This window comes from Telmatherina bonti (assembly GCF_933228915.1).
Source record: "Telmatherina bonti genome assembly, chromosome: 22".
Classification (NCBI taxonomy): Eukaryota; Metazoa; Chordata; class Actinopteri; order Atheriniformes; family Telmatherinidae; genus Telmatherina; species Telmatherina bonti.
The window spans coordinates 24,474,219-24,499,415 of record NC_136631.1 but is presented as its reverse complement, the minus strand read 5'-3'; the positions used below and the strand labels follow the sequence as shown (position 1 = coordinate 24,499,415).

The following is a 25,197-nucleotide window of genomic DNA, read 5'->3' as shown; positions in this document are numbered from 1 at the left end:
CTTTAGCTGAACTACATTACAATGAGCTCTTTCCAGGGGATGATAGTTTATCACATGCATACTGGCAGAACTAACAGAGTTGTACAAAGCCATACAATAAATTCACCTTAATGAAAGTTACAATTTTCTGTTTTTCTTCAAAATCAACAGATTGTTTTGGAGGATGCAGTCTGAGCTAATGAGGAACTGTTTTTACCTGTGATAAGAGGAACTTGATACTTTCCTGATACGCTGTTCCTATTGCTCAATAATAAATGCTCCCCATGTTAGCTGTCGAAAACATGTTAATAGATTATTTTCTTTCTTCCTCTTTTTTTCATTCTTGTTTTTAATGCTCTTTAAAATCCCATTTATCTATTTACTTATTTTGACTTGCATTCACAGAGTTTAATGGTGGGAGAAATGATGTATGTAAATCATCAAGTAATAGAAGAAAGAGTAATAGCCTATTTATGAATTATGCTTATCAATAATCAATTAATAAACCATTAATTGTATAAATTAGAGGAATGCTGTAGATTTTTTCCTATTAATAACAGCTTTTCTTTTGTATACGTAATAGTTGGGTTAATTGAAAATGAAAATGTTGTTCTTATTCTAAATTATTCTAACATAAACAGCAACACTTCAGTGCAATCTAAAGAAGAAAAACTTCATTTGCATTATTTCATAAAGTTCAATTCAAAGCATCTTTTTCCCCACAATGTTTTTATTGTTTAACATTGATTTTTAAATTCTGACCCTTGATGCTAAAGTGTTCGAGGAGCAGTTGAAGGAAGAAGGCGGAATTATGTTTCTATGCCACAAAAAGAACCAATCACAAGGCAGAACTTCACAAAGAAAAACCAATCAGCGAAGAGGGACTGCCTAGTTGCGACGGTAGTGGTCGTGGCTGTCTACTTGAAGAAGCAAGTGCTTCCTCTGTGTTTGCTTGCTACCAGGTTTAGTATTAACATTCAGATTATTTAAGTTTGCTGCAAGACCAACAGGTAACTCGTGATTATGTGTTTTACTTTTTGATACTGCAAACTAGCTTGACAGCTGAACCTAATCTTGTCTGGAAAGCATCATTGACTGTAACAGGGACACGAATTTACGATGCCATCCCCAATGGAGGGATCTTCCAGAGAAGGTGACCTGTTTACTGTGAAACATGAGCTGAAAAATGGTAAGTCGTTTGGCCGCTGGTGAATCTTGATGTAATACATTTAATTAATAATTCTCTTCAACACGCACGTGCTAAGATATAAATATTTCCAGGCTAGCTTGGAGGAGACAGCTGTCACTGGGCGTTTTTAGTAAGCGCTAACATCAACGTTGACATTATTCAGAAATAGCAGAAGAAGGCTAAGGTTGTCCGACTATCGATGTAATTCACGATACTTAAAACTCACGCAATCTGAGGTTACCTAACTAGTGGCAGCTAACTGCTAGCGCTACTTGTTAACCATTCTTAAACAAGGTAATAACATTAGCTTAAACTGGTTGTTAATTGGTCTCGTGCCACGCCGTCAAATCAGACCATCGATTAAGAATTTTCCAAGTTAATGTTATTGCTGACGCCTTCGTTTAAAGTTCATTTTTAACTTTTCCTGTGATTTTCTGAATTTGTTAGCATTGGGAGCTAACTTCTCTTCAGTCAACTAGCAGACGCAGCTGCAATGTGTAGTCACAGTGTTAGCCTGTTTTTAAGAAACATGCATGTTTTTTTTTTTTTGTTTTTTTTTTTTTAATTGTTTATACCTTTGGTTACTGTTAGTATATGTCTTAAGGTCCTACAAACATATGCAAATGTACACTGTTTAGTCTAGTAATTCTTATGCTAAAGACTGTCATCCTCTCTGTAAAGCTTTGTTAGAATACTTTTGACTATTATTAAACCTGGTAAAAAGATTTTTGATATCCTTTGTGAGAGTATCCTCACCAGAGCAGGCACAAATACACTACATTGCCAAAACTATTTACTCACCCATCCAGATAATTTAATTCAGGTGTTTTGGTCACTTCCAAGGCCACGTGTCTAAAATCAAGCACCTAGGCATGCAGACTTTACAAACATTTGTGAAAGAATGAGCTCTCAGGAGCTTAGTGAATTCCGCCGTGGTACTGTGATGGGACGTCACCTCTGCAACAGGCCCAGCACTGAAATTTCCTCTTAACTGTCAGCTGGATTATAACAAAGCTGAAGCACTTGAGAACAACAGCAGCTCAGCCACAAAGTGGTAGACATGTAAAATGACAGAGTGGGTCAATGGATGCTGAGGTCCAGAGTGCACAGAGGTTGCCAACTTTTAATCGCTACAGACCTCTCTAAACTTCATATGGTCTTCAGATTAGCTCCACAACCGTACCCAGACAGCTTGTGTTTTGGCTTCCATGGCTGAGTTGCTGCATCCGAGCCATTCATCACGTGGTGCAATGCAAAGCATCGGATGCAGTGGTGTGAATCCCGCCACTGCTGGACTCCAGAGCAGTGGCAACATGATCTCTGCAATAAGAAGTCACACTTCTCCATCTGGGAATCTGACACATAAATCTGGGTTTGGCAGTTGCCAGGACAACGGTACCTGTTTGACTACTTTGTGCCAAGTGTGAAGTTTTGATGGATGAGGGATTATGGTGTTGAGTTGTCCTTCAAAAACTGGGTTTGGTCCCTTAGTTCAAGTGATAGAAACTTTGAATGCTTCATTATACTAAGATATTTTGGACAATACCATGTTCCTAAATTCATGGGAACAGTTTTAGGGATGGTTCCTTCTTGTTCCAACATGACTGAACACCAGGACACAAAGTAAGGTCCATGAAGACTGTGGTGTGGAAGCGCTTGACTGGTCTACACAGGGTCCAGACCTCAACAGGGTAAAACACCTTTGGGGTGAATTAAAGTTGAGCCACGTGTTCTTTTGTCTGACCTAACAAATTTTTGGAAGAAGAGTTAAAATATTCCCATAAGCACACTTCTAAACCTTGTTGAATTTTTTTCCTAGACAACTTGAAGCTGTTATAACTTCAAAGGGCGGGCCAATATCATATTAATCCCATGGATTAGGAATGGGATACACTTAAATTCATGTGCATCTAAAGGAAAATGAGTGAATACTTTTGGCAATATAGTGTATTTCTTCAGGAAATCATGAATAAAATGCAGAATTTCTGTATGTCCTTATGAACACTGAAATAAAGGCATATCTTAATTAACATCAAAACTTTAAAAAAAAAATGTGAACGTCACAATTAGGTCAAATGGTTAAACATCAGTAATGCTTGGAGAGCAAGCCTAACAATGGCAGTAGATTAATAGGTATTATGATGATATGTGATCTGTGTTTGTGAGGATGATGGTGATCAAAAATAACACTATTGCATAAAAGTTTGACATCTCACTAAACAGTTGTACAATGATAGTGTTGTTGTTCAGGCTGCAACATGGCTGGTATATTCTGATCTACTGCTCAGACTTACGTATTTAGTCTGTCTGCTTGTCATATCTGCTTACTTTTACTTATTGATTTACTTCAGTAACGGTTTCTATATTTTTTCCACCTATAAAGTAGCATTTTACTCTGTGGAGATCACATGGAAATAAACATACAAATCCCACTTAGTTGACACAAAATGCCTTCAATCCACTGGTGATTACTGTTTAATTCTTTTAAAATGCTGTATTGTTAATAAAAAGGATAGATTTTAGCATGCCAAATCATAGAAAAACCAGTCAAATAAACATTTGAAAGAAAGCTGTCTTTTTTTAAATTTTTTTTAAATTTATTAATTTTTTTTATTTTAAAAGGATTCTTTCCCTTCAGTTAACTGAGGAGGTTCCTCTTGTCTGGCAGTAAAGTTTCATCTGACTGGACACCTCTGTCAGTCTATTAATAAACACCAAAATCAGACTTGGCCTTTGCAGGGTGAGCTTGACGAGTGTTATATAACCAGATTTTCTGACCTCAAAATTTGAAGGGCAGCACTGTTGCTTTGAAATTAAACAATTATTACGCATTTTAGCTGCTTTGTAAAGTAGTTGGAGCATTTCTTCTTGTGTGTGTTCGTTAAAAAAAAAAAGAAAAAAAAAAAGATTACATTTCTGCATTATTCCTGAGTAACCTATTTTTGGATTGTGAGACAGAAGGAAAGTGTTCACTACAATGGACATGTCTAACAGCGTGTTGTGCTTAGTCAGCTGTACTGGGAGACCATGATTGAAGAAGACTGATGGCACGTGCAGAATCCACTTATGATCTTTGTGGACGTTTATGGCATTATCCTGGTTAATGTAGCATCTGTGGTTGCACTTTCAGGGAGAACTGTCTTGTACTGTTGCACATTTGGAAAAAAAAGTATATTTAAACCTACAGAGGTTACTCTTTTCTTTTATTAATTATTTACAAATATTGTTTTCCAGGGTTAATTACATTAAGAACATGTACATTAGATGCATGTGTTTTATTTTTGCCGCTTTTATTAAACAGGCTCATCATTATTTGCAGGTAGTCTAATGTTTAGCAGTCACTTGTTTTTCTTTGTTAAACCAACACATTCCAGAGTTATTTTGCAAAAGAAAAAAGAATGTGACAATACAAAAAGCATACAGCACTAAAGATAATTTGCAAAGTTGACACCTTCTTTGGCAACAGTTCTAAAAAAAAAAAAAAAGAAAAAAGAAAAAAAGAAAAAAGGTCAGTATTAAATCCTTTCACTGCCTGGCTTTATAAAAGTTAGACAGCTGGTCGTATTATCCATAAAATGTCTGCTCATTAGCCAGCTGGACAACTGGGCATCATATCACATTTGTTCTGTACAAGCTTGTACGATTTTATTTGGAGCGAACTGTGGAAGATACAGACAAATCCTGAATTATCACGACTGCAGAGACTAAGCAAAGTAAACTTTCTGTTTATATTTATGAATATACTAATATATGTGAAGTTTACCACATTGAATGCATCAACTGCTTTGTTAATTAAATGTCTTTATAACATCAGTATATGTTAATCTTCCAACAATTCCTTTTGTTTATCTAAAATAAAATTCACCAGCATATTTTCTTTATTTCTACTGTAACTTCAGCTAACCTGACGGGCCATGTGGAGAGGGTGGGCATTGAAAACTTCGAACTTTTAAAGGTTCTGGGCACAGGAGGTGAGTGTCATCAGCCCTTCCTGATGATCTCTTTACGTTCATGTTGCTCGCATATGTGTCTATTGAACAGGAGGGGTGTTGCAACTCTAGAGTACATGCTTTTAAATGCAAGTGTTGTGGAATTGGATCAGACAACAGCATCTGCATCTATTGCGGCATTTTCTTCCATGCTAGCTCTCTTTTTCACAGTGACGTTAATTTGCCTCAGTGATGGCCTCTGCTGGAAGCTCAGCCTACCTTACAGTCTACAGCTATAGGCACAAATAAAAAGCTTGCGTTGAACAGCTTGTGTGGAAATAATATTGCTTTCAGAAAATAACATAAGCATCTAATATAGTGTGTTTTGTGGTGTGATGAGTATGTCTAATCAGTCATTTCTGTCTAAACCTTTGCTCTGAGCCTTACCCTCTGTCTTTATGTATTTTAACCATCAGCATATGGCAAGGTGTTCCTGGTGAGGAAAGTGAGTGGCCATGATGCAGGGAAACTGTACGCCATGAAGGTTTTGAAGAAGGCCACAATTGTTCAGAAGGCAAAGACGGCTGAGCACACACGGGCGGAGCGGCAGGTGCTGGAGCACATCCGCCAGTCTCCATTCCTTGTTACACTTCACTATGCCTTCCAGACTGACACCAAGCTGCATCTCATTCTTGGTTAGGACATTTGACACTCAGTTGTCTCCAATGTTCTGCAAAGTTTTTTTTTTTTTTTTTTTTTTTAAATTTTTTTTTTTTTTTAATGTTTTAATACATGAAAAAAAAAAAAAGTTTAGTAATTGTTTTCTCCACTTGGTGAGTCATAGAAATGAAAAGTAGAAATAAGTAAATAGTAAAAACACACTATATTCATTACAGATTATGTAAATGGTGGGGAGCTCTTCACACACTTGGTGCAGAGGGTACGGTTTAAGGAGCAAGAAGTAGCGTTGTACAGTGGAGAAATTGTGTTGGCACTAGAACATCTACATAAGGTAACCCCCAACATTTTTCTCCATCAGAAGCTTTTGTATCTGTTTCAGTGCTGATTTCCTGATGTTTACCTGGTTTCATTGTCTTATTTCAGCTTGGGATTGTCTATCGGGACTTAAAACTTGAGAATATTCTCCTGGATTCAAATGGTCATATAGTTCTCACAGACTTCGGCCTTAGTAAAGAATTTGATCAGGTACACTTCACCTCAGTAATCTGTACAAATTAAATTTATTCACCTCTGGAAATTGATGGAAGCTTAATTTGACATTTGTAATCAAAACTAACATGTTCTTCTGTCCTTATGATACGTTAAATTTAATAATAACCAAAGGAGACATTTAGGCTTTTCCTTTAAAAACTCTTAAAAAAGAACCTGAAACGTGAGGTTGCATGTGGAGCTCAGCCATAGTTGTTAGTGCCTGATAAATGAAGCATAATAGTCTTTAATTGAACGTCAACTTTGAAATTTACTTATCTAATCACGAGTATTTTTTACAGAGTAGCGATTTAGAAATGAATTGATACGTTGCATGTTAATAGTCCAGTCAACTTGTATCCATTTCACAACCCAGAGATACTTCCATATACAGAGTCTAGATTTTGTGTTATGCATGTCCTCTAGGTTATTTCTATTGATTCTTTTTTTTTTTTTTTCTTTTTATAAAAAAAAGGTTGAAAGATCTTTCTCTGTTTGCGGCACCATTGAATACATGGCTCCAGAAATAGTTGAAGGGGGAGAGTCTGGACACGACAAGGTAAACTGATTTAATCATTTTATTCTATCAAAGCAAGGATGTCCGGACTTTTATCATGGAGATTTCCTATATTTCTTTGCTTTCCTTCATCCCAGGCGGTGGACTGGTGGAGCCTTGGCGTTTTGATGTACGAGCTTTTGACTGGCGGGTCTCCCTTCACAGTTGATGGAGATGAGAACTCGCACACAGATATTGCAAAGTATGGATTCTCCCTGCTTATCATCAGACCAGATCACTCACAAGCTTTCATTTGTAATCACTGACTGGATGCGTCTCACACAGGAGGATCTCCAAAAAGGATCCACCTTTCCCCAAAGACATGGGACCTCTGGCCAAAGATGTAATCCAGCGTCTCCTCATCAAAGATCCAAAGAAGAGATTAGGCTCGGGTTCTAATGGAGCCGAGGATGTGAAGAAACATCCATTTTATCAGGTTGATCTAGTTGCCTGTTTCCTCTCAGCAGGGCAAAATAACCTCACATTTAATGCGACTAATTTGTGTGAGCCGCATTTGCAAGAACTGGGACAAAATGTTCCATAATTTCTTTTATGTTTTTATTTCCCTTCAGAAAATTAACTGGGAGGACTTGGCAGCTAAGAAGGTGCCCGCACCATTCAAGCCGGTGATTCGCGATGAGCTTGACGTCAGCAACTTTGCAGACGAATTCACAGAGATGGACCCCACCTACTCCCCTGCAGCTCTGCCTCAGAACTGTGACCGCATCTTCCAGGTGGGGGATGCCAGACAATCACACTCCGTGCGTTTACATGGGATTTTTAATTCCTGTTTAATTCCGAATAATAGTTCATTTCGCTTTAAACTAATGAAAAACGACCATGTAAACACTTAATTCCTAATGCTAATTTCTATTCGTAATTAAACCTTATTCCGATGTAAGTGTCTGGTTTATTCGCATTTTAATTCCGATCTATTTAATTCTTATGTCATGTAAACCTTAATTCCGCTCCAAGTTAATTCCGGTCGTTCTGTGCATACCTAGTCCTGTCCCGATGACGCGCATTGTTTTGCCTCCCGTGTTCGGTGGTCTGTCTTTCTTCTTCTTCTTCTCAGTTGCTGCAAAAAGTGAAGTAGTATGCTCGTTTTAAACTGGTACTTCAAAATTATAATAAAAATAGCAACAAAACTGGTACTTATTATGTAGTTTTTACAAGTTACGACTGAAAAGACGAGAAGCAGTGAACAAACTTTGTTTATTTCTGGTATACGTCATACATCACGTGCACCCTCTGTCCAATCAGAACCCTTCCCAACCCGCCGCTCTAAAGAGGAATTAAGTGAGGACGTGTTTCATATAAACGTTCATCCTTAGAAAAAATATTATCTTCATGTAAACTCGTAAGAGAATTAGTTAGTTCCGAATTATTTAAGTCCGAATTAAAAAAAAAAAAAAAAAACACCATGTAACCGTACCCACTTTGTTTTTGTTGTTTTGTTGTGACTCCTGGTTCTGCTGTTTGCAGTCAGGGATATTCCTTCTTTGCAGGTCATTTTTACAAGAATTTCATTTGCATTTGTTTGGTGCCTATGTTTGTCTGGGCTTTGGTTGCAGGCACTGTGAAATGTTGACACAGACGAAAAAATGCATTAAGCATTACCCACTTTTTGTCTGGGACTATATTTGACATACTCCACAGCAATTGAAGTAATCAAGTGAAGTTCTGAATGTCCTCAAAAGGTTGCTGTAAGTCAACATGACTCTGTCTGTATGCATTGGTATTCAAATTAACTAAAGAGTCTTTTATTGAGGTAATTGCTGCCATATGCAGCTCTCATTGAAGTAACAGATGTGAATGACTATTTTTGATGTAGCTTTGAACCGTGATATGGCCCACAACTTCGTGCCAGCTGATAGCTGTCTGATGTATTGCATGAAATTTCAACTCTGATTGCCTTCTGGATCCTTGAGCTTGGTAGATCAATAGATCCATTAACGGGCTTCTCTTGTGGAATAAAAGGTTACACTTTGAGAGCATCACCACGTCTATCTCGGTTACGCCTTCAGTCTTTGATTGCCAACTTCATCTTGGCTTTTTTTTTCCCCCTCAGCTGCCATTCACATAGTCTGAAATTTGGTGGTCTTTATAATTTGCAAGCCTAGCAATCTGTGAGATAACGACAGCAATCCCAGTTTAAGCCATGCACTTGCTCCCCCGTGGTGGCTCACAAAACAAAATTTAAATTGCATTAAGAGCGCCAAGATGTAATTTCACAGCAGAGCAATCAAATATTCAAGCCTGGCAATTTAGGGCATCTCATTCATTCAGCATCCATCCTTCCGTCCATCCATTGCTGTCACTACATACTACACAGCTGTGTGTGTGATGGTGGGGGGGATTAATGCCAGCTCAAAGCTTTGGGCTCCCCACAGCTGGAATTAAGCAGGCAGCACTCCACAACAGCAAATTTAACAATAAGAACAGCTGGACAGCCACTGTCATTCGCATTTTACTAAATGTTTTTTTTTTTTTTTTTCTTTTTTAGAAGCTTGTCAACAACCAAAAAGGAAGTTTTCTTTTTTCTTCAGTGCCTATAATCTATCCCTCACGCTGTCTTTGTAAGATGTAAACACAGAGAGCTCTTCTGTTTCTGTGTGCAGGGATATTCTTTCATGGCCCCTTCCATTCTGTTCAAGAGGAATGTGGTGATGGACGACCCAGTCCAGCTGTGTGGGGGCTCTGAGAGGCCAGGCTCTGCAGCGGTGGCCCGCAGCGCCATGATGAAGGTTAGATGAATGGACTTAGATTCTCCAGCACAAACACACTTAAGCTAATGGCTGCTGTCAAAGACAGATGAGGTTTTTTCCCTTCCTTGCTATTCCGCTTAAACTTTTTTTTTTTCCCCAACTCAGCTAGTTTTAATGCACTAAAAGTCCGTTTTTAGGTATTAGCCTGTTTGTTTATTTTTGCATGAATGCACTTGTGTGCCTTTGTCATTTTTTTTTAAAAGTAGCAGCACTTCTTTTTTTCTTTTTTTTTTCTTTTTTTTTCTTTAGCTTGAATCATTTTAAAACTTTCTTATAAACATCCTGGCAGTTTCCACAACATTGTCCTTATTTTTCTTTTTTTAGATATAGTGATTATAATTATTTTCAGTCTCTTGATTAATCAACAAAATGTGAAAAATATGATGTGCATGTAAACTTACTGGCAGTTAAGTGGTTTCCTTCAGAGATTAGTTTAGACTCATTATTATCCAGCAGCATTTTGCTCCAGATGTGCTCAAAAGTCCAATAAAACTTTGCTGCACTTCTATAAGCTTATTTATGTATTTATAATTTCATGGGCAAAACAGGAAATGCTCTTTTTTTTTTTTTTGTCTGTTGTGATTTCCTGCATTTCTCTTTCTTCACATTCTACAACAGCAGAGCTGTGCCTGGTTTCTTAAGAAATGCTCCTCATCGACTGCTGCAGATCACTGTATAGTGTTGAACATGGAAACTTGTAGGGTTATAAAAATTGTGCAACAAAAATTATTTCATTTTGTTTGAGGAGTGGAACTCATCCAAGATTTTGACTCTTGTCAGAAGTAATTTAGCTTGCATGATCTATATAAGCTGTTGGTGTTTACGTGTAACCCTTAAAGAGTAAAGTTAAAATTAAAATTAAAAACTGCACCTTTTATTAATTGTGCAAGAATGTAAGAAAGAGAATAATTTTATGTATTAGCACAAGAAATGTGGGTTCTTACAACACATATACAAAGAACTTAGAGTATTCTTCTCTACTGTTTTTAAACTTGTTTATTTTGTTTTTGGTGATGCCTCTTGCAGTTGTTTTATCACACAACCTTATTTTGTTCACTGTTCTTCTGTGCAGGACTCTCCTTTCTATATGAGTTATGAGATGGACCTGAAAGACACTGCTCTGGGAGAGGGTAGCTTCTCCATCTGTAGACGTTGCACACACAAGAAGACGAGACAGAAATATGCAGTCAAGATTGTCAGCAAGAGGTACAAACTCTTAGACCTCTCTCGGATATGTTTGTAAATCCAGATGCTTTCGGCTCAGTGTTATATTTATAGTGTTGTCTCATTGGATACATCAAACCAACCCTTCTGCGCTCACTGGCAGGAACCGAGGTTTGGTCAGCCAACTCTTAAGCGATTTCTCTTGGAAATATTACATCAGAAATGTGTTAAACTGATGAAAGCAGCCTGATTTTAATTTTTCCTGTTACGTTCTTTTAGGTTTGCCAGATGTGGGTCAAATAACAACTATTGTTACAAACTTGAATGTTGTTGTTGGCAACTTCTACAAAATATGCTTTCACCATGTTGGCTTCAGTCAGATTCAACGCTCATCTATTGGCAGTGTTGCTCTGAATGTTGAGGTTCCATAGTTACATAAACTACAACATCTTACATAAACAAAATTACCTCCAATATTCATTAAACATATTCATAAAGTAAATTGGACTTTACTTGTTTCACATGAATCCTGTATTAGATCATTTTACACGATCAGTGAATATTGGAAAAATGTAAATGACCCTGAGATTACACATAGAGTTAAAATCCTAATTATTATATAAATTGTTAGAGAGTTTGTTGGATGTTAAAAGAAAATCCAGTCAGTCTGGTTATTTGGTTACTGGTTTATTACATTTGTGTAATGTTTGTGGTTTGCATTGTTAAAAAAAACATTTGGCTAAAATCCCACAGCAACCTGACTGGCTTTATTAGCCATATTCATAGTATCTTCTTTTTTCTAATGTAACTCTGCAGTTCTTTTAAGATCAGTCAGTTAATCAACTTTGTGCTACCTTATAAATGTAAATTTGGACAAAAATTTCACTCAACACAGTTGAGTTTTAGAAAGCATATAAGTAAAGTCGTTTAACTGGTATACATGACTAACTGAGCTCACACAGCAGATCAATGGAAAAATTCTGAAATTGCATTTTTGATAAGTTACATAATTTTTTGGTAGGAACATATGGACTTAAACTAGAATTTATGTTGCCTGAATTAATGCAAATAGATTTACAACTAACATCTTAACATGTTCATATGAGAAATCGCCAGAACAGAAAAATCAAACTTTAATTTAATTTAATTAATAATAAAATGAATGATTACTTAAATATAAATTAGTTAAAAATACATTTTTAATTAAAAATTTACAAAATAAAAAATAATTTAAAAATTATTACAATGAAAAATTAATTAAAAATGAATTTAATACATTTATTAAAAATAAATTAATTAATAAGGTGATTTAATTTCAAAATCAATTACATAAATTTACTTTGGCTACAATTCAGTCATGAACAGTTGATATTGATCCCTCTTCTAGACACAATCTCATCACATTTGAAGTGTTGACCTGGTCAGGGCTGCCAAAACATTCTGAATAATGGTTCAGCATTTCCCTCAAAAATAGTGTGTCTGCTGGGCTGTGTTGGAGGGCAGCTGCACTGAGCAAGTTTAAAAAAAAAAAAGAAAAAAAAAGCAACTTTCATCGTGTTAGCTCCGTGGTGTCATCTGAGCTGGCTGTTCACTGAATGACATTTCAGACCCACACCCAGATTTATGCACTCATTCAGATATTTTTTTTGTTGTTGTTGTTTTTACATTTCACTTGCCTGCAGTGTATTACAGGTGCATACCTGCATATGTATTTATTGACATGTAGTGTATACATAAATCTGTTTAAACATTACCAAAATAGCAAATAGGAGCTAAAAGACAGTTTCATAGTGGTGTTGTACTTTGTGACTGCTTGTGTTTGCTGTAGGATGGAGGCACAGACTCAGCGGGAAATTGCAGCCTTGAAGCTTTGCGATGGTCATCCTAACATTGTCAAGTTACATGAAATCTATCACGACCAGGTAGAGTTTTTTTTCTGGAGGTTTTCATTCACCATCGTAAATTCTGTGTTCCACCGTTGCCTGCGGAGTCTTTAGGGACTGCAGCCTTATTAAGTCCTAGAACTGGAACAAGGCTGATTAATGGTGATCTCGGGAGCTGGCTAAGTCTTTTTCTATTTTTACATTTCGCCTCATAAATATATCTGTATTGTTTATTTCGATGCTGATTTATTTGCAAACTGTAGCTTTACAAACTCCCATTCTCTCCAACAAAATGGATGCAACTTAGATTCAGTTTTGTGCGGCTAATAGAGCTGCGCACTTAATCCAAACCAAGTGTGCAGGCTCTCCAAATGCAGCTTACCTCGGTTATTGGGAAGGTGTTTTCATGAGTCTGACTGCATACAGGTTCATTAGCAGAGGTCCTTCATGCCCAGGAGCACCACTTTAGTCCTGATGAGCTCAGTGGGGTTATTACTGTACCTCACAAGCCTGTGACCCAGATCAAAGCAGTGCTGCCTCGCTTCGTCTCAACTGAGTCCTGCCTTTGTTCCCTGGATCCAGCACTAATGAGAAACTCTACCCCATTGCTCAGACACATTATTCTCTTCCCAATTTATTTGGCCCCTTTCACTTTTACTCAGTACCATTAGGGCTTGATCTCATCATCATAAGATCAAGGATGGGCTGTTTTTGTATATTTTGCAACAGAGAAAAATCTGCTTATCATATCATGTGGCAGTGTTCAGCTGCCTTTATTTTGTAACTCGCGCTGTGAATATAAAATTGACACATTTTATAACACAACACAATTCTCTTAATGTTTACGTTGTCTCTAGATCTTTTACAGTGTTTTGACCCGCTGCAGTATTTCGAAGCATGTCAAAGAATAAAAGGTTGGGAAGTAATACTAGCATGCTTTGTTTGCGTTTTTTGTAGCTCCACACATACCTAGTTCTGGAGCTTCTCGGTGGAGGGGAGTTGCTGGAGAGGATCCGCAGGAAACAGCACTTCAGTGAAACAGAGGCCAGTCGCATCATGCGCAAACTGGTGTCTGCTGTCAGCCACATGCACGATGTTGGAGTGGTGCACAGGGACCTGAAACCGGAGGTATTAAACATCCACCGAGCAGAGCTAGAGCAAGAAAATCTTTGTATCTGAGGACAGTTTGTGTCTGAGCGATGAATACAGGCTGACTGGATCATATGCTTTTACAACAGAATTACTGTCTTTTTCAGAATGATATACCGTTTGTTGTAGAGTCAATCTGACTCTGCAATCTTTTTCAAAGCAAGAGTATAATTGTTTGACCCGAGCAGAAAGATCCAGTCATACTTGATGTACAATTTAGCCGGCTCTCGAGTGGGCCGGTTTTGCTGAGCAGAAAAAAAAAAAAGATTGCCGTTTGTGTCTTGAATTGCTTTGCAGAACCTGCTCTTCACAGATGAGAGTGAGAACTCTGAGATAAAAATCATAGACTTTGGCTTTGCTCGCCTAAAACCACCAGACAATCAGCTTCTGAAGACCCCTTGCTTCACCCTGCAGTATGCTGCTCCGGAGATACTCAAATACGACGGCTATGATGAGTCCTGTGACTTGTGGAGTTTGGGGGTCATTCTGGTGAGTGCAAAGAACAGGTCAAAACATGATACTGGCAAATGGATCAATACAGGCTAATTTAACATAAAATGCTGGTGACAAAAAAAAAAAAAAAAAAAATTAAGTAGTCCAAGTTGGGAAAAGAAAATGCTCTTCATGGACAATATGGTAATAGTTTGTGTTTTATAAACACTTTTATTCAGAGAAATAGTTGCAATGCACAAAGTTGTTTCATAGAAATAAGCCACACTGAAAGAGGAAAAGTGAGGGCGTCTACTGTTTATTAGGAGTAATACCTTAGTTTAAAAAAGGCAGATGAAATCTTCATTAAGGTAAACAAGCTCACAAATTCCATTTTATTCAGTGCACTTCTAAATATATGCTGTCATTGTGCTTGAAGAGGATGCAGGCCTTTTGCCTTTACTTGTAATCTAATTTTATACTTAAGTCTATGATTTTTCATTGACTCAGAAAAGTGACCTGATTGTATTATCACCATACAAATATGTTTAAAATCAATGGCTATGAGCTCCGCTTTGAAGTCTCCCCCCCCCCCAAAATGCTGTTAACTGTTTAAATGAATGGCTAATCAGACGCTCCATACACAGCTCATTTTTCTGTTTTGTATAGTTAATGGATTAAGCATTTACTGCAGGATTTTATGTTTAAACAATCAAGTTATTTGATCTGATTTGAGCTTTGAGCATGTGTTTGGGAAATGGTACATGTATGTGTGCATGTCTGAGCATGTCCTTGTTTATCTTTTTTGCATGATTATCATCTCCGTCTTTCATTCAGCCTTCAGCGTCCTGTGGTGAGCTGACACAGATAAAAATGAGCAGGATGAGGGAGAACCAGGCCAGCTCTGGCTGTGTTCATGTGATGCTGCTTTCTGGTGGCATGAAATGTCATCCTCATTCAAGCTTTTTCTGCATGGAGAAGGAAAATGAAAAAGGAGAGGTAGGGAGGATGAGAAGAGGGTGCCCAGTGGGGCCAGTTTAGAGAGAGATTTCTGTATTTGGCCATACAGAACCAGAGCTTTATGTGTAAGTGCTGCTATGCACAGCCCACCCTCCTGGGTGGGGGCGAGTTAGAGAAGTAGCATCATGAAGATTTGACTAAATGCCTACTGACATGCGTGTAATTGTGTACAATTTCCTGCAAACCGAGCGAGCTGAGGGAAAGGGGGAGGTCACAGCACAACAATCCAGCGTTGCCAAAAGGGCTTTTCCCCACCACTGTCATTTTAATGAGAACTCTGTGTGCAGATGTAAGCAGGCCAAGGTGAGAGTATCTTGTTTATTCAGCTGAGCACAGGTCACTCTTCTCTTTAGTGCTGGCACAACCACGGTCAACAACATGCAGCTTAACAATGGAAAAATGTGGATAGTCGTGATCGGTCAAGAGCACTTTTAAGGCACTCATTTAAGCACTAATCCCTATTTGCCTTCCCATTTCAATGTAGGCAGCATGCTATTAACTGAAACAAGCATGTAATAGTTTGTGTCTCGTTTGAACAAAACTTGTTACAGTTAGATAGCTAATTAAACCTTAAAGCTGTATTAAAGTTGTTGTTTTGTTGTTACAACAATTTGTGTGGTCTTCCTCTGTTTCAGTACACCATGCTGTCTGGACAGGTGCCTTTCCAGTGTCAGGAGAAGAGCCTGACCCACACCAGTGCTGAAGAGATTATGAAAAAAATCAAACAGGGAAACTTTTCTTTTGAAGGACAGGCCTGGAGAAATGTGTCCCAGCAGGCAAAGGACCTGATACAAGGTAAGGCTTTGGACTCGTTGTCATGTTGAACTATGGACTAGTCTGTGTTTCCCACAAGATTAGGTGTTATAAAATATAATGTACATTAGAATTTAGGCAATGTTTATAAAGTCTACTTATGACTAGGGCTGCTCGATTATGGTAAATATAATAATTATGATTATTTTGACTGAAATTGAGATCTTGATTATTTAACACAATCATCCATTATCTTTAACAACATGAATTTATTTAATATTAAAGAGTGCCTTTTAAACAATATCTTTAGAATTCAACAAATTTTAGAAAACAAATAACATGAAGCTTTGTCTTGACAAATAAAGTGCAAATTCTGATGTAAACTGAATAGATAAATATAAACTATGTTGTGCTGAACTTCCACAACCTACTGCAATTATTCTACACTGCCGCCGGCGCTGACTGTGAGACTGGCGGCCTGGGAGTGCTTTAGGACGGGGAGAGGCTCCCGCTGCTCGTTCCTGACAGTAACTACAGAACAATATGTGCTTTCAAGTCAGTTGCCAAAACACCAGAAAAGTCTCCAATAACTCCAGTAAAAGCCACTAGATTTGTTGCTAGTCGCTTTTAACAAAAAGAAATCACCAAGGGGGTTTGAAACGTCGCCAAGTTGGCAACAGTGGCTGAATAAAACCAAAGCAGCTGTGGGAGGAGTTTACATCACAGCGCTGCAATGCCGGTGATGCTCAGTTAGCAACTGAAGACAGCAGGAGAGAAAAATGCAAAGAGAAAAAAGAATTAAATTGCACCCTTTTATTTACATGATCGTTGAAAACCCAGGTCGTAATTGAGATTAAAATCCAATTAATCGCCAAGCCCTGTTTATGACAATGGAGATAGAAAAGACTATCTTAAAATATACTGAAATACTATAAAAATACAGCATGAATAAGCTTACAGTTACTTGTGCAACTTGCAGAGCTGTTTCTGAGTGTTTCATCTTGCTGTCACGAACAGATACTCTAGGTTCTGTATTTACTTAAAGTAGTTAAGCAATCCCACTTCCTTTTTTTATTCCCTGCTATGGTGGTTATGTAATATTTCAGCTGTCTTTGTTTACACACAAGCTCTGAGCACTTTTGCCTCACTTGTCCTTCTTGGTGTAGCAGTAGCTCCTTGGATCCATGACTCTGCATTTTTCATGGATGACTCGCACTCTGTAAAACTTCCAGTAGTCTGTTGGGCCGCACCATTCCATTGTAGGTTAAGGGCAGGATCAGGTGAGGATGATGGTCACTATCATGATGCCCATTATCTGTCATGGCCTTGCCATTGTTGCCTCGGCTTTATGATATAAAATGCAGGTTAAATTGAAAAAGTACATAATTTCCTGGTGGGTTTTTTTTTTTTTTTTTTTTTGAACAATCTTCCAGATTTTGTATATGTGGACTTAAAACCAAAAGCAGTGTGTGTGTAATATTTGTTGTGTGTGCTTGGAGCTCTAAAGGAATGAGTTCATATATCTGGGCAAGACAAACAGCATCATTCAGATATGCTAATGTCAGACTCAGTATGACATCAGAAAAGCTTGTAATGTAAGCTTCCTTAAAGAAATAATAACAAGTTACTGATCTTGATGAATTATTCAGGGATCTGAATTGCAAAAAGTAGATGCTTTATTTAAAAGTAGGTCATGTATTATTGTGTATTAAAGTATTAAGCCAGTTTTGTGTAATGTTTTTGTTTAAGGAGCAGACTGTAAAAGATAAATGTTGTCATCATCTAATCATCTTTCGGTGTGGAGACCCATGTTGAAGCCATTAATTCAGCTTCACCATTGAGGCTTTTTCAAACTTGAGTGTATAAACCAGCTAACTGTCTCTCTGAATCCTAGTAAATGATGTACTGTTGTTGGATAGACTCCTGTCAGGTCTTCAGACTCTGCTTTATTATCTTTAGAACTCCCAGCACAATATGGACATAATTATCCAGTAGATAAGACTTAAAACTTAAGATTAGGTCTATCAGTTTTTCCATAAACTTGTTTACAAACTGAGATAAAGTTTAGCTCTAATAGCCATAAAGTAGAATGCAGGTGTAAGGCATTTTTGCAATGACTTGGATACAGAAAAAAAAATCACTTCCTATATTTGACTCACTCGTGTCTCACCTCTTCTCTCATCTAAGAAAAACCGTTAAAAGTTAATTAAATCCTGCAGAGCTGCTGACAGTCGACCCAAACAAGAGGATTAAGATGTGTGGTCTCCGTTACAATGCCTGGCTACAGGCCGACAGCCAGCTGTCCTCCAACCCACTCATGACCCCGGACATTCTCGGCTCCTCCACTGCCTCCGTCCACACTTGCGTCAAGGCTACTTTTAATGTAAGACATGAACAAAAGTGCACCATTGTTAGAAAGCTGGCTGTAAATTTTGTGTTGTTTTTAGCAGCTGTTGTTTAAATGTTTAACTAGCTGCTAAATTTACATTATTTGATCTGTGTGATATGGAGATTAACCCTAACATAGGATTTTAACAGCATATTGTTATCAGCACATTTTCCAGTAAATTTGACATTTATACAACAATTAATCACAAAGTAATAATTGAAAATTACAGCTTACCATTGCATTAAATTTGTATAGTGTTTTGAAAGTTATTTATATGGAAAAAACAGAAAAATATAGTTGTGGAATGCTTGGTCAACATGAGCAGGACTAATAAGATTAGATCAGTATATTAGTAGAAAAGCAAATAAATAAAAGAGAGAATTTTTTTTTCTTTCACCCTCAGGCATTCAACAAATGTAAGCGGGAAGGTTTCCGCCTACAAACAGTAGACAAGGCCCCGCTCGCCAAGAGGAGAAAGATGAAAAAGACAAGTACCAGCACAGAGACCCGCAGCAGTTCCAGTGAAAGCACCCATTCTTCCTCCTCTTCGTCGCAGTCTCAGGAGAAGTCTTTTCCAGAGGGCGAAGCTAACCCACAGCCCTCAAACAGCACTCCTGTCAACACACCGGTGGCCCTGGGAACAGACTCTGGACATCAGCCCACACCTCCAGCCTTTGACTTTTCAGAAGGACTGTGAAACAACAAGACAAAGATCCCAAATTCAGTTTCACGAATTGAAGGATGGCTGCGACCAATGTGGAGACGGCTCTATCTTTTTAGTTTGTTTTTTTTATTTTTTTATTTTGGGTTTTTTTTTTCATTTCTGTGCCTGTGGCTCAATTGCATGGACGTTCGCGCATCTCCAAAACCAAGCATGCAGCAGGAGCAGCAACTGTCACCTCAATATCAATCAATCATCATTAGCAATAGTCTAACTTTTCTTTTTCCTCTGACTTACACAAACACACTGTATCAATCAGGGACTGGACCAGGAAGGAGCTGTTACTGTTGCCAGAAGTGAAAAGGGCTGCCCTACTGTCCCTGGTCCAGGCAGACAATGGAGAGATGCTGTCAGTCTCATCATAAATCAATACCACTGTCCTCTCCAGTCACCTGTCGTTGTCCATGCCTCCAGGAATTTTAAAGGGAAAGTTTCAGTGTTTACATCTTGGATGCTTCGTATTTTCCATAAAAGGGAGAGGAGAAATGCTACGTAAACCCTGGGTTTACATCTCTTTTCTGATAAGTCTCTACAGAGTTGGAGCAGAATATTTATGTGAATTTACAGACTGAAATTTATTTATGATAAGCTATATTGTTAACTTATTAATGGTTCTAAAAGATCCAAAAAGAAACAATGCATACAGTGAATCTATAAAAGAGAATATTTTTTTTTGTGTTGTTTGGTTCCTATTAGCTCAATAGACTTTTTTTTTCATGTAGTCAGTTGGTTATTCATGCATCTTTGTATTTACCATCCACATCAATGAGACACAGTTGTGTTAACAGCGTGAGATTATTACAGTCAAAAGGAGTTTTAAACCATTAGGCACTGGTTAATTGTTTGTCACATACATTGAACCAGAGTGGTTTTTTTTTATTATTATTATTATTTATGGAGACTAGGGAATTTAGGGACTTGAACTGCAGCTTTTTTAGTGGTTCAGAAGTGAGGACATAATTTCCTTTTTGCGCACAGATAAAATAAGGAAAAATGTAAACATTTATAGGAACAGCCAAATTCAGAAGGATTACATTTAGTCAAATTCATTGTTTTACTGTTGTGTGGGGAATATTGCTGCCTGCAGGGATATGACCCTCCCAGTGGAGCTATGTTTAGACATGTTTTTGCCTCTGATGTGGGAATGTGACCACTTCAAGACTCGGCATGGGTGCAGCTCCACATGATCCCATCCCTCAAGTCAGTATTTAACCCAGCATTGGATTTCCTTTGTGTGATACTGTACAAGACTTAATTGTCTCATTATCACTGCAACCAATTGGATTTGTTAGAATGTCCCAAATGGAAAATCCAGATCAGCCTCCTATTAGTAGGATGTTAAGTTAAGCATCCTCTGATGTAAGATATCAGCTTTCAGTTTTAATTGGGTTCCTTTTTAGATAAAAGTAATTAGTTTGCAAAGGGAATATTATTAGTGCCAACATTTCAAGTAAATAAAGTACATAAGTATTATTGTGCAAAAGTTGATCATTGTGTAACTGTCTTAAGGTATAAAAGTGCAAACCATTGACTCTTAATGAAAACTATTAAGGACAAACCTCACACAAACCCCTTTACTTTGCTCTATTTACACTGTCGCACTGCATGACTGAAATCTTTGCACTGTATGACAACTCGCACTTTCAGGTTGATGTCTAGTTTGTATCAAGTGTTGAGTGCACAATCTGAACTGAAATATTTAACCACTTTTTTCATTTTATCTTTGACTTTAATGCAGATTTTTACTTAAAGGGATACAAGTGTAAATTTTGGCCACTAGGGGCACTAAACCTGTAACTTTCCACAGGCCATACCACACTCGCAGAATTAACTAATCTTGACCTAAATGATAGTTTTGAATAACAAATGAAGCAATAACATTGGCACAAAGTGTGTCAGTAACTTATTTGTTATGAAAATGTCTGCATTAGCGCTTAGATTATGGGACATTACAGTTGCACTGCTTCCTATTGAACAGTGTATGAAAACCATAAAGCTAAACCAGACCAGTTGCTAATCGCTCTGTTACTACGTTGATATTTGCATGAATTATAGGAAGTGCAATTATTGCATAAAAACCGGCCCAGTTTGTGCAAAATATTTAGGGAGTCACCTTAGATTTGGTCTGTTGCTGATTAGTTTCAGCTATCTGCTTTTAGCTTTTACTAAACAGCCAAATAAAGACAAAGATGTACTACAACATTCTGCAGTGTGTACTGCATCTTCTGCCATTGTTTTGTACAAATGCTGGCTGAAAGATGTGGAAAGAGTGCATCACATTATTGTACATTTGTACAATAGACAAAGAGCTAACTTACCAATCTAATACTGAGACAAACAGTGGGTTTTGCATCCACACTGCTTTTTCATCAGACTTCGAGTAAATTCTTTTCCAATGTTGTTTCATGTCTTGTGGAGCATCTCTTTCTGGCCTCCTTCGACACCATTTTCCACTTCTTACTTTGTTCGGCCAAGACGAGCTTTTCGAAGAGAAGGACAAAGTAGCACAAAGCAGAGCCCTCTGTGTTTTTAGAGGGGGAGCCGTAAAGCAAAGCGCTCCAGGTCACATGATCCCATGAGAGACGGATCCTCTCCTGGAAAGTTAGTGTCTTGTTTCTGAAGAGGGCAGCCCCTTGGAGTGCCAACACGCATCAATCACTGTATGTTGACCCCAGAAATCACCTGTTTTTACTCACAATAGGCTAATGTTTGAGTTCGAAGTTACACGGTACCCCTTTAATTTATTGTGTTCTGACTTGCACATTTGGAAGGTCCTGATTAAATGCAGGACTTTAAAATGTTACTTTTTGAATTTATTCTGGATGTACCGGTACCAAAACTTTACAATAGCCTAAATATTGTGTTGTAATTTCCAAGTATGGAAATACTGGCGTTTTTTTAAGATAGTTTAGCAAGTTAAATTTCATGCTGTTTGTTATTATTTTTTTTTTATAGTTCTTTCAAGTCTGTTTTTCCATACAAATAATTGAAATACTGTATTTTGTTCGTAAATAGTTGGACACTTGTCATCACAATGTGATACGGTTTCATTGGCTTAGACAGAATGCAAATTCTTAAACTACTGTGTTCATATTACACACTCCCTCATCTTCCATTTTAATACACTCCCAATCAGAACCAAAGCATTAAATTTAAGGTAGCTGCTTTAAGCTGCATGAGATACTTGCTTTCATGCAAATATGCAAAGAAAGGCTTAATTTAGCACAGTTCGTTTAGTCTTGTTTGTAAAGTATGTTTGACATCTCTGGTAAGTTTGTCTCGGCACACTGCCTTCCTAGGAACTGTGTATGTAATATCCAATACATTATCATCCCCAAAACTATGCATCTCTTTTTGCTGTCCTGTTGCTTTTGACATTTCATGGAGACCCTACCAAATGATTTAAGAAGCAGTGCATAAAAGAATGTAACAGAGTGTATATAGACTGCTTTTACTCTCATAGTATCAACTGTTAAAGAAATGAGTGTCTGAGCACTTCCCCATGAAAGAGCTGGAATCCTTGGAGCTAAACACTACAAAGCTCTTGTCTAACTTGGTTCGCATGAGTTCTCTGTTGCTGCCTCATTAAGCCTCTTTTCTTTTGTTTGGGTTTATTAATAGCTCAAGTGGAGGAAGAGGAAGACTGTCCTATATTGAGCTCTCCTCTGGGAGCCACGCTCTATTAGCTGATGTGCTGCGCTGCTGTTTGTTCCAAAGAAAATACTCCACTCAGTGTCTCTGGGGGACCAAGCTCACTGTCTTTGTTGGGAACATAAGAGTGCATCCCAGGAAAGGGTTGGTTTAGCACCAACATCTCCTGGGGCAGGTTCTAAATCTAACAACCCCCCTCACTTTTCTTTGATGAACAGCTTGTGCGTTGTGCCACTTTGAGGACAAGAGAGGGAGGGTGGTTTTGATTTGAGGCCCTTTTTGTCTCTGATACACTTTGGATTTTTGGAATTTTAATTACAAGTATTATTTTTCTTTCTCTCTCTCTGCCTCTAATGCTTCCTCTTTTAAAAGTAGAAAACATCTCAACTAATGAGCTAAACCTTGGTACGGTTTTAGAGGATTGAGGCTGGTAATTTGTATTGTTTTGTCTTGTGTAAAGCAGTGACTACTGTTGTATGTTTCAATTTTAAAGAAATGAGCTTAGGTCATGTCGGTGCTTCTGTACCTACAGTAGTGTCATGTTAAGTGGCAGATACTGAAGCCGCCATCGTGTGAAATCTTGCAGCTTCTCTGTGAGGTGCTTCTGTGATTATGTAGTGGCAAAAGTCTCAGTTTTTTTGGGACAAATGTGGCATTTTTGCGTAATTTTTCTGTTGGCTTTTAGGAGGAATGTGCATGGAGCTGTCCGTGGTGCTGAAGTGTCCAAACTGCTTGTGTTGCTTCAAAACCAAGACCTTTTGTCATATAATCAGTTGAAGCAATGTGATCCTTACATTAAATTTATTCTCTAACCATTTTTTGTACCTAAAGGGACACCTGTTTAATGGCTAAGGTGTTTGTTCCTCGGGAAGAAAACAGCCAAGCAGGAAGTGTATTCCACAAATTATAAGCCCTCACAGAAAATGTAAATACATACTGCGAAGCACTTCAAATAAATGTTCTTTGATTGATACTGGTATTCATCTTTTCCAGCTTCTTCCACTTAAATTCATGTTCACAAAACTGAGTGAGAAAAGTAAATTTTTATGAAATAATGAAAATAAATGTACAAATAGACAGATACACAAACAACTTAGTCAAAGAGTTTGTAAAATTTGGATTTGGAAATCACTGCTTTATAAGGTCACTTCAAATGGCATGCTATGCCAAGTTCGAGAAGAAGTCTTGGTGGTGCAGACACAATCTATCGTAAAGGCTAAATCACAAGCTGTAAAAATAAATAAATAGACAATGTCAGCAGTAGGGTGGTTCTCTTGTCTTGTTCAGTGCTTCAGCAGGTTGGTAAGCTTCCTCCATGAAAGTTCTAGTTTGTGTTTAGGTTGCCTCAGTCGTAGTATTGCTCTGCATAAAGACGATGATGCACATCGTTAATTAAAATGTTACAGCGTTTTTATTTGTTGGAGAAACCAGTGATGCTTATGCATGCAAGGGGTTGAAAGGATATATGTCTGTATAGTCAGTCTAGTCATTATACCTGTGTTGCTCTTCAATTCCTGTTAATATTTCCATTTTCATACTGTAACTTGAGCCTGTCAAATGTACTGTAGCAGCAAATCCCTTTTAGATTGGTCAATGCTAAACTCCTTAAAAACACACAATCAAGCTTTAAGGGCAAAACTTTGCACCTGTATGTTCTTATGTATTTTTTTTTTTTTGTAGTAGAAGAAAGTGTCCTCTTTAATGTTGTACAAACCTTAACAATATAGTATTTTATTTGCTACAAGGACACACCATGTGCTTACCTGCTTTGTAGGGCACTGTGAACAATCATTAAGGTTTTTAGGCACGCTAAAGACCTGAATGATGAAAAGAAACCTGTGCTTCAATAAAATGTTTTACTTGCTCATTGATTACAACTGTATATCCAGTATCCTGATATCCTGATTCCTAATGAGTCTGAGTTATGGCTTTGTTGTATTTTCAATTGTATTCACATTATTACTAAAAAATATTTTGTGATACTGGAATTTATGTGTATGAGTTGTCAGGAGGACAATAAGTGTATGATTTCTTGTTCATTTTTGGATTTAGACAAATAAAAATAGTATCAACATTTTCTCATTGAAGAGAATATTCTGTTTTTTAAAAGAACTTGTCTCTAAAGGTTGTCAGTCATGCACCTGATGGTATCCAGCCATGCTGTGATCAGTCAATAAACAGTTTCTTGTAGACATTTCACTCTCATCTTGAGGAGTGTTTTTGGCTCTGATGAGGAAAGCAGGAGATTTCACTTAAGTAGCTTGTGATTCCACTGACGCTTTTAAAGTCCATCCACTGTTAAGAGTCATGACTGGCCTTAAATCCTGTTAGAGTAACCACTGTTTGTTTCACTGGGGACGGAGTGAGAATAGGTGTCATGTGTCTCCTTGGGATCCTTCAAAGGATGT

General features: G+C 37.7%; 1 protein-coding gene across 2 annotated transcripts; it reads left to right on the top strand.

Moving 5' to 3' along the window:
- Nucleotides 1-1,048: 1,048 nt before the first annotated feature.
- On the top strand, nt 1,049-24,687 carry rps6ka5 (ribosomal protein S6 kinase, polypeptide 5). Of its 2 annotated transcripts, none has more exons than XM_079262255.1 (17): nt 1,049-1,168; nt 5,068-5,139; nt 5,574-5,792; nt 5,994-6,109; nt 6,202-6,303; nt 6,782-6,865; nt 6,961-7,064; nt 7,148-7,298; nt 7,435-7,596; nt 9,484-9,609; nt 10,703-10,836; nt 12,623-12,716; nt 13,635-13,805; nt 14,241-14,315; nt 15,911-16,070; nt 18,248-18,411; nt 18,821-24,687. In XM_079262255.1, the coding sequence occupies exons 1-17, from the start codon at nt 1,099-1,101 to the stop codon at nt 19,112-19,114; spliced, it is 2,298 nt and encodes a 765-aa protein (XP_079118381.1). In that variant the 5' UTR covers nt 1,049-1,098; the 3' UTR covers nt 19,115-24,687. The 2 variants fall into 2 exon arrangements, with proteins under 2 accessions (XP_079118381.1, XP_079118380.1); XM_079262254.1 differs by having other exon boundaries at nt 14,124-14,315.
- Nucleotides 24,688-25,197: the final 510 nt, after the last annotated feature.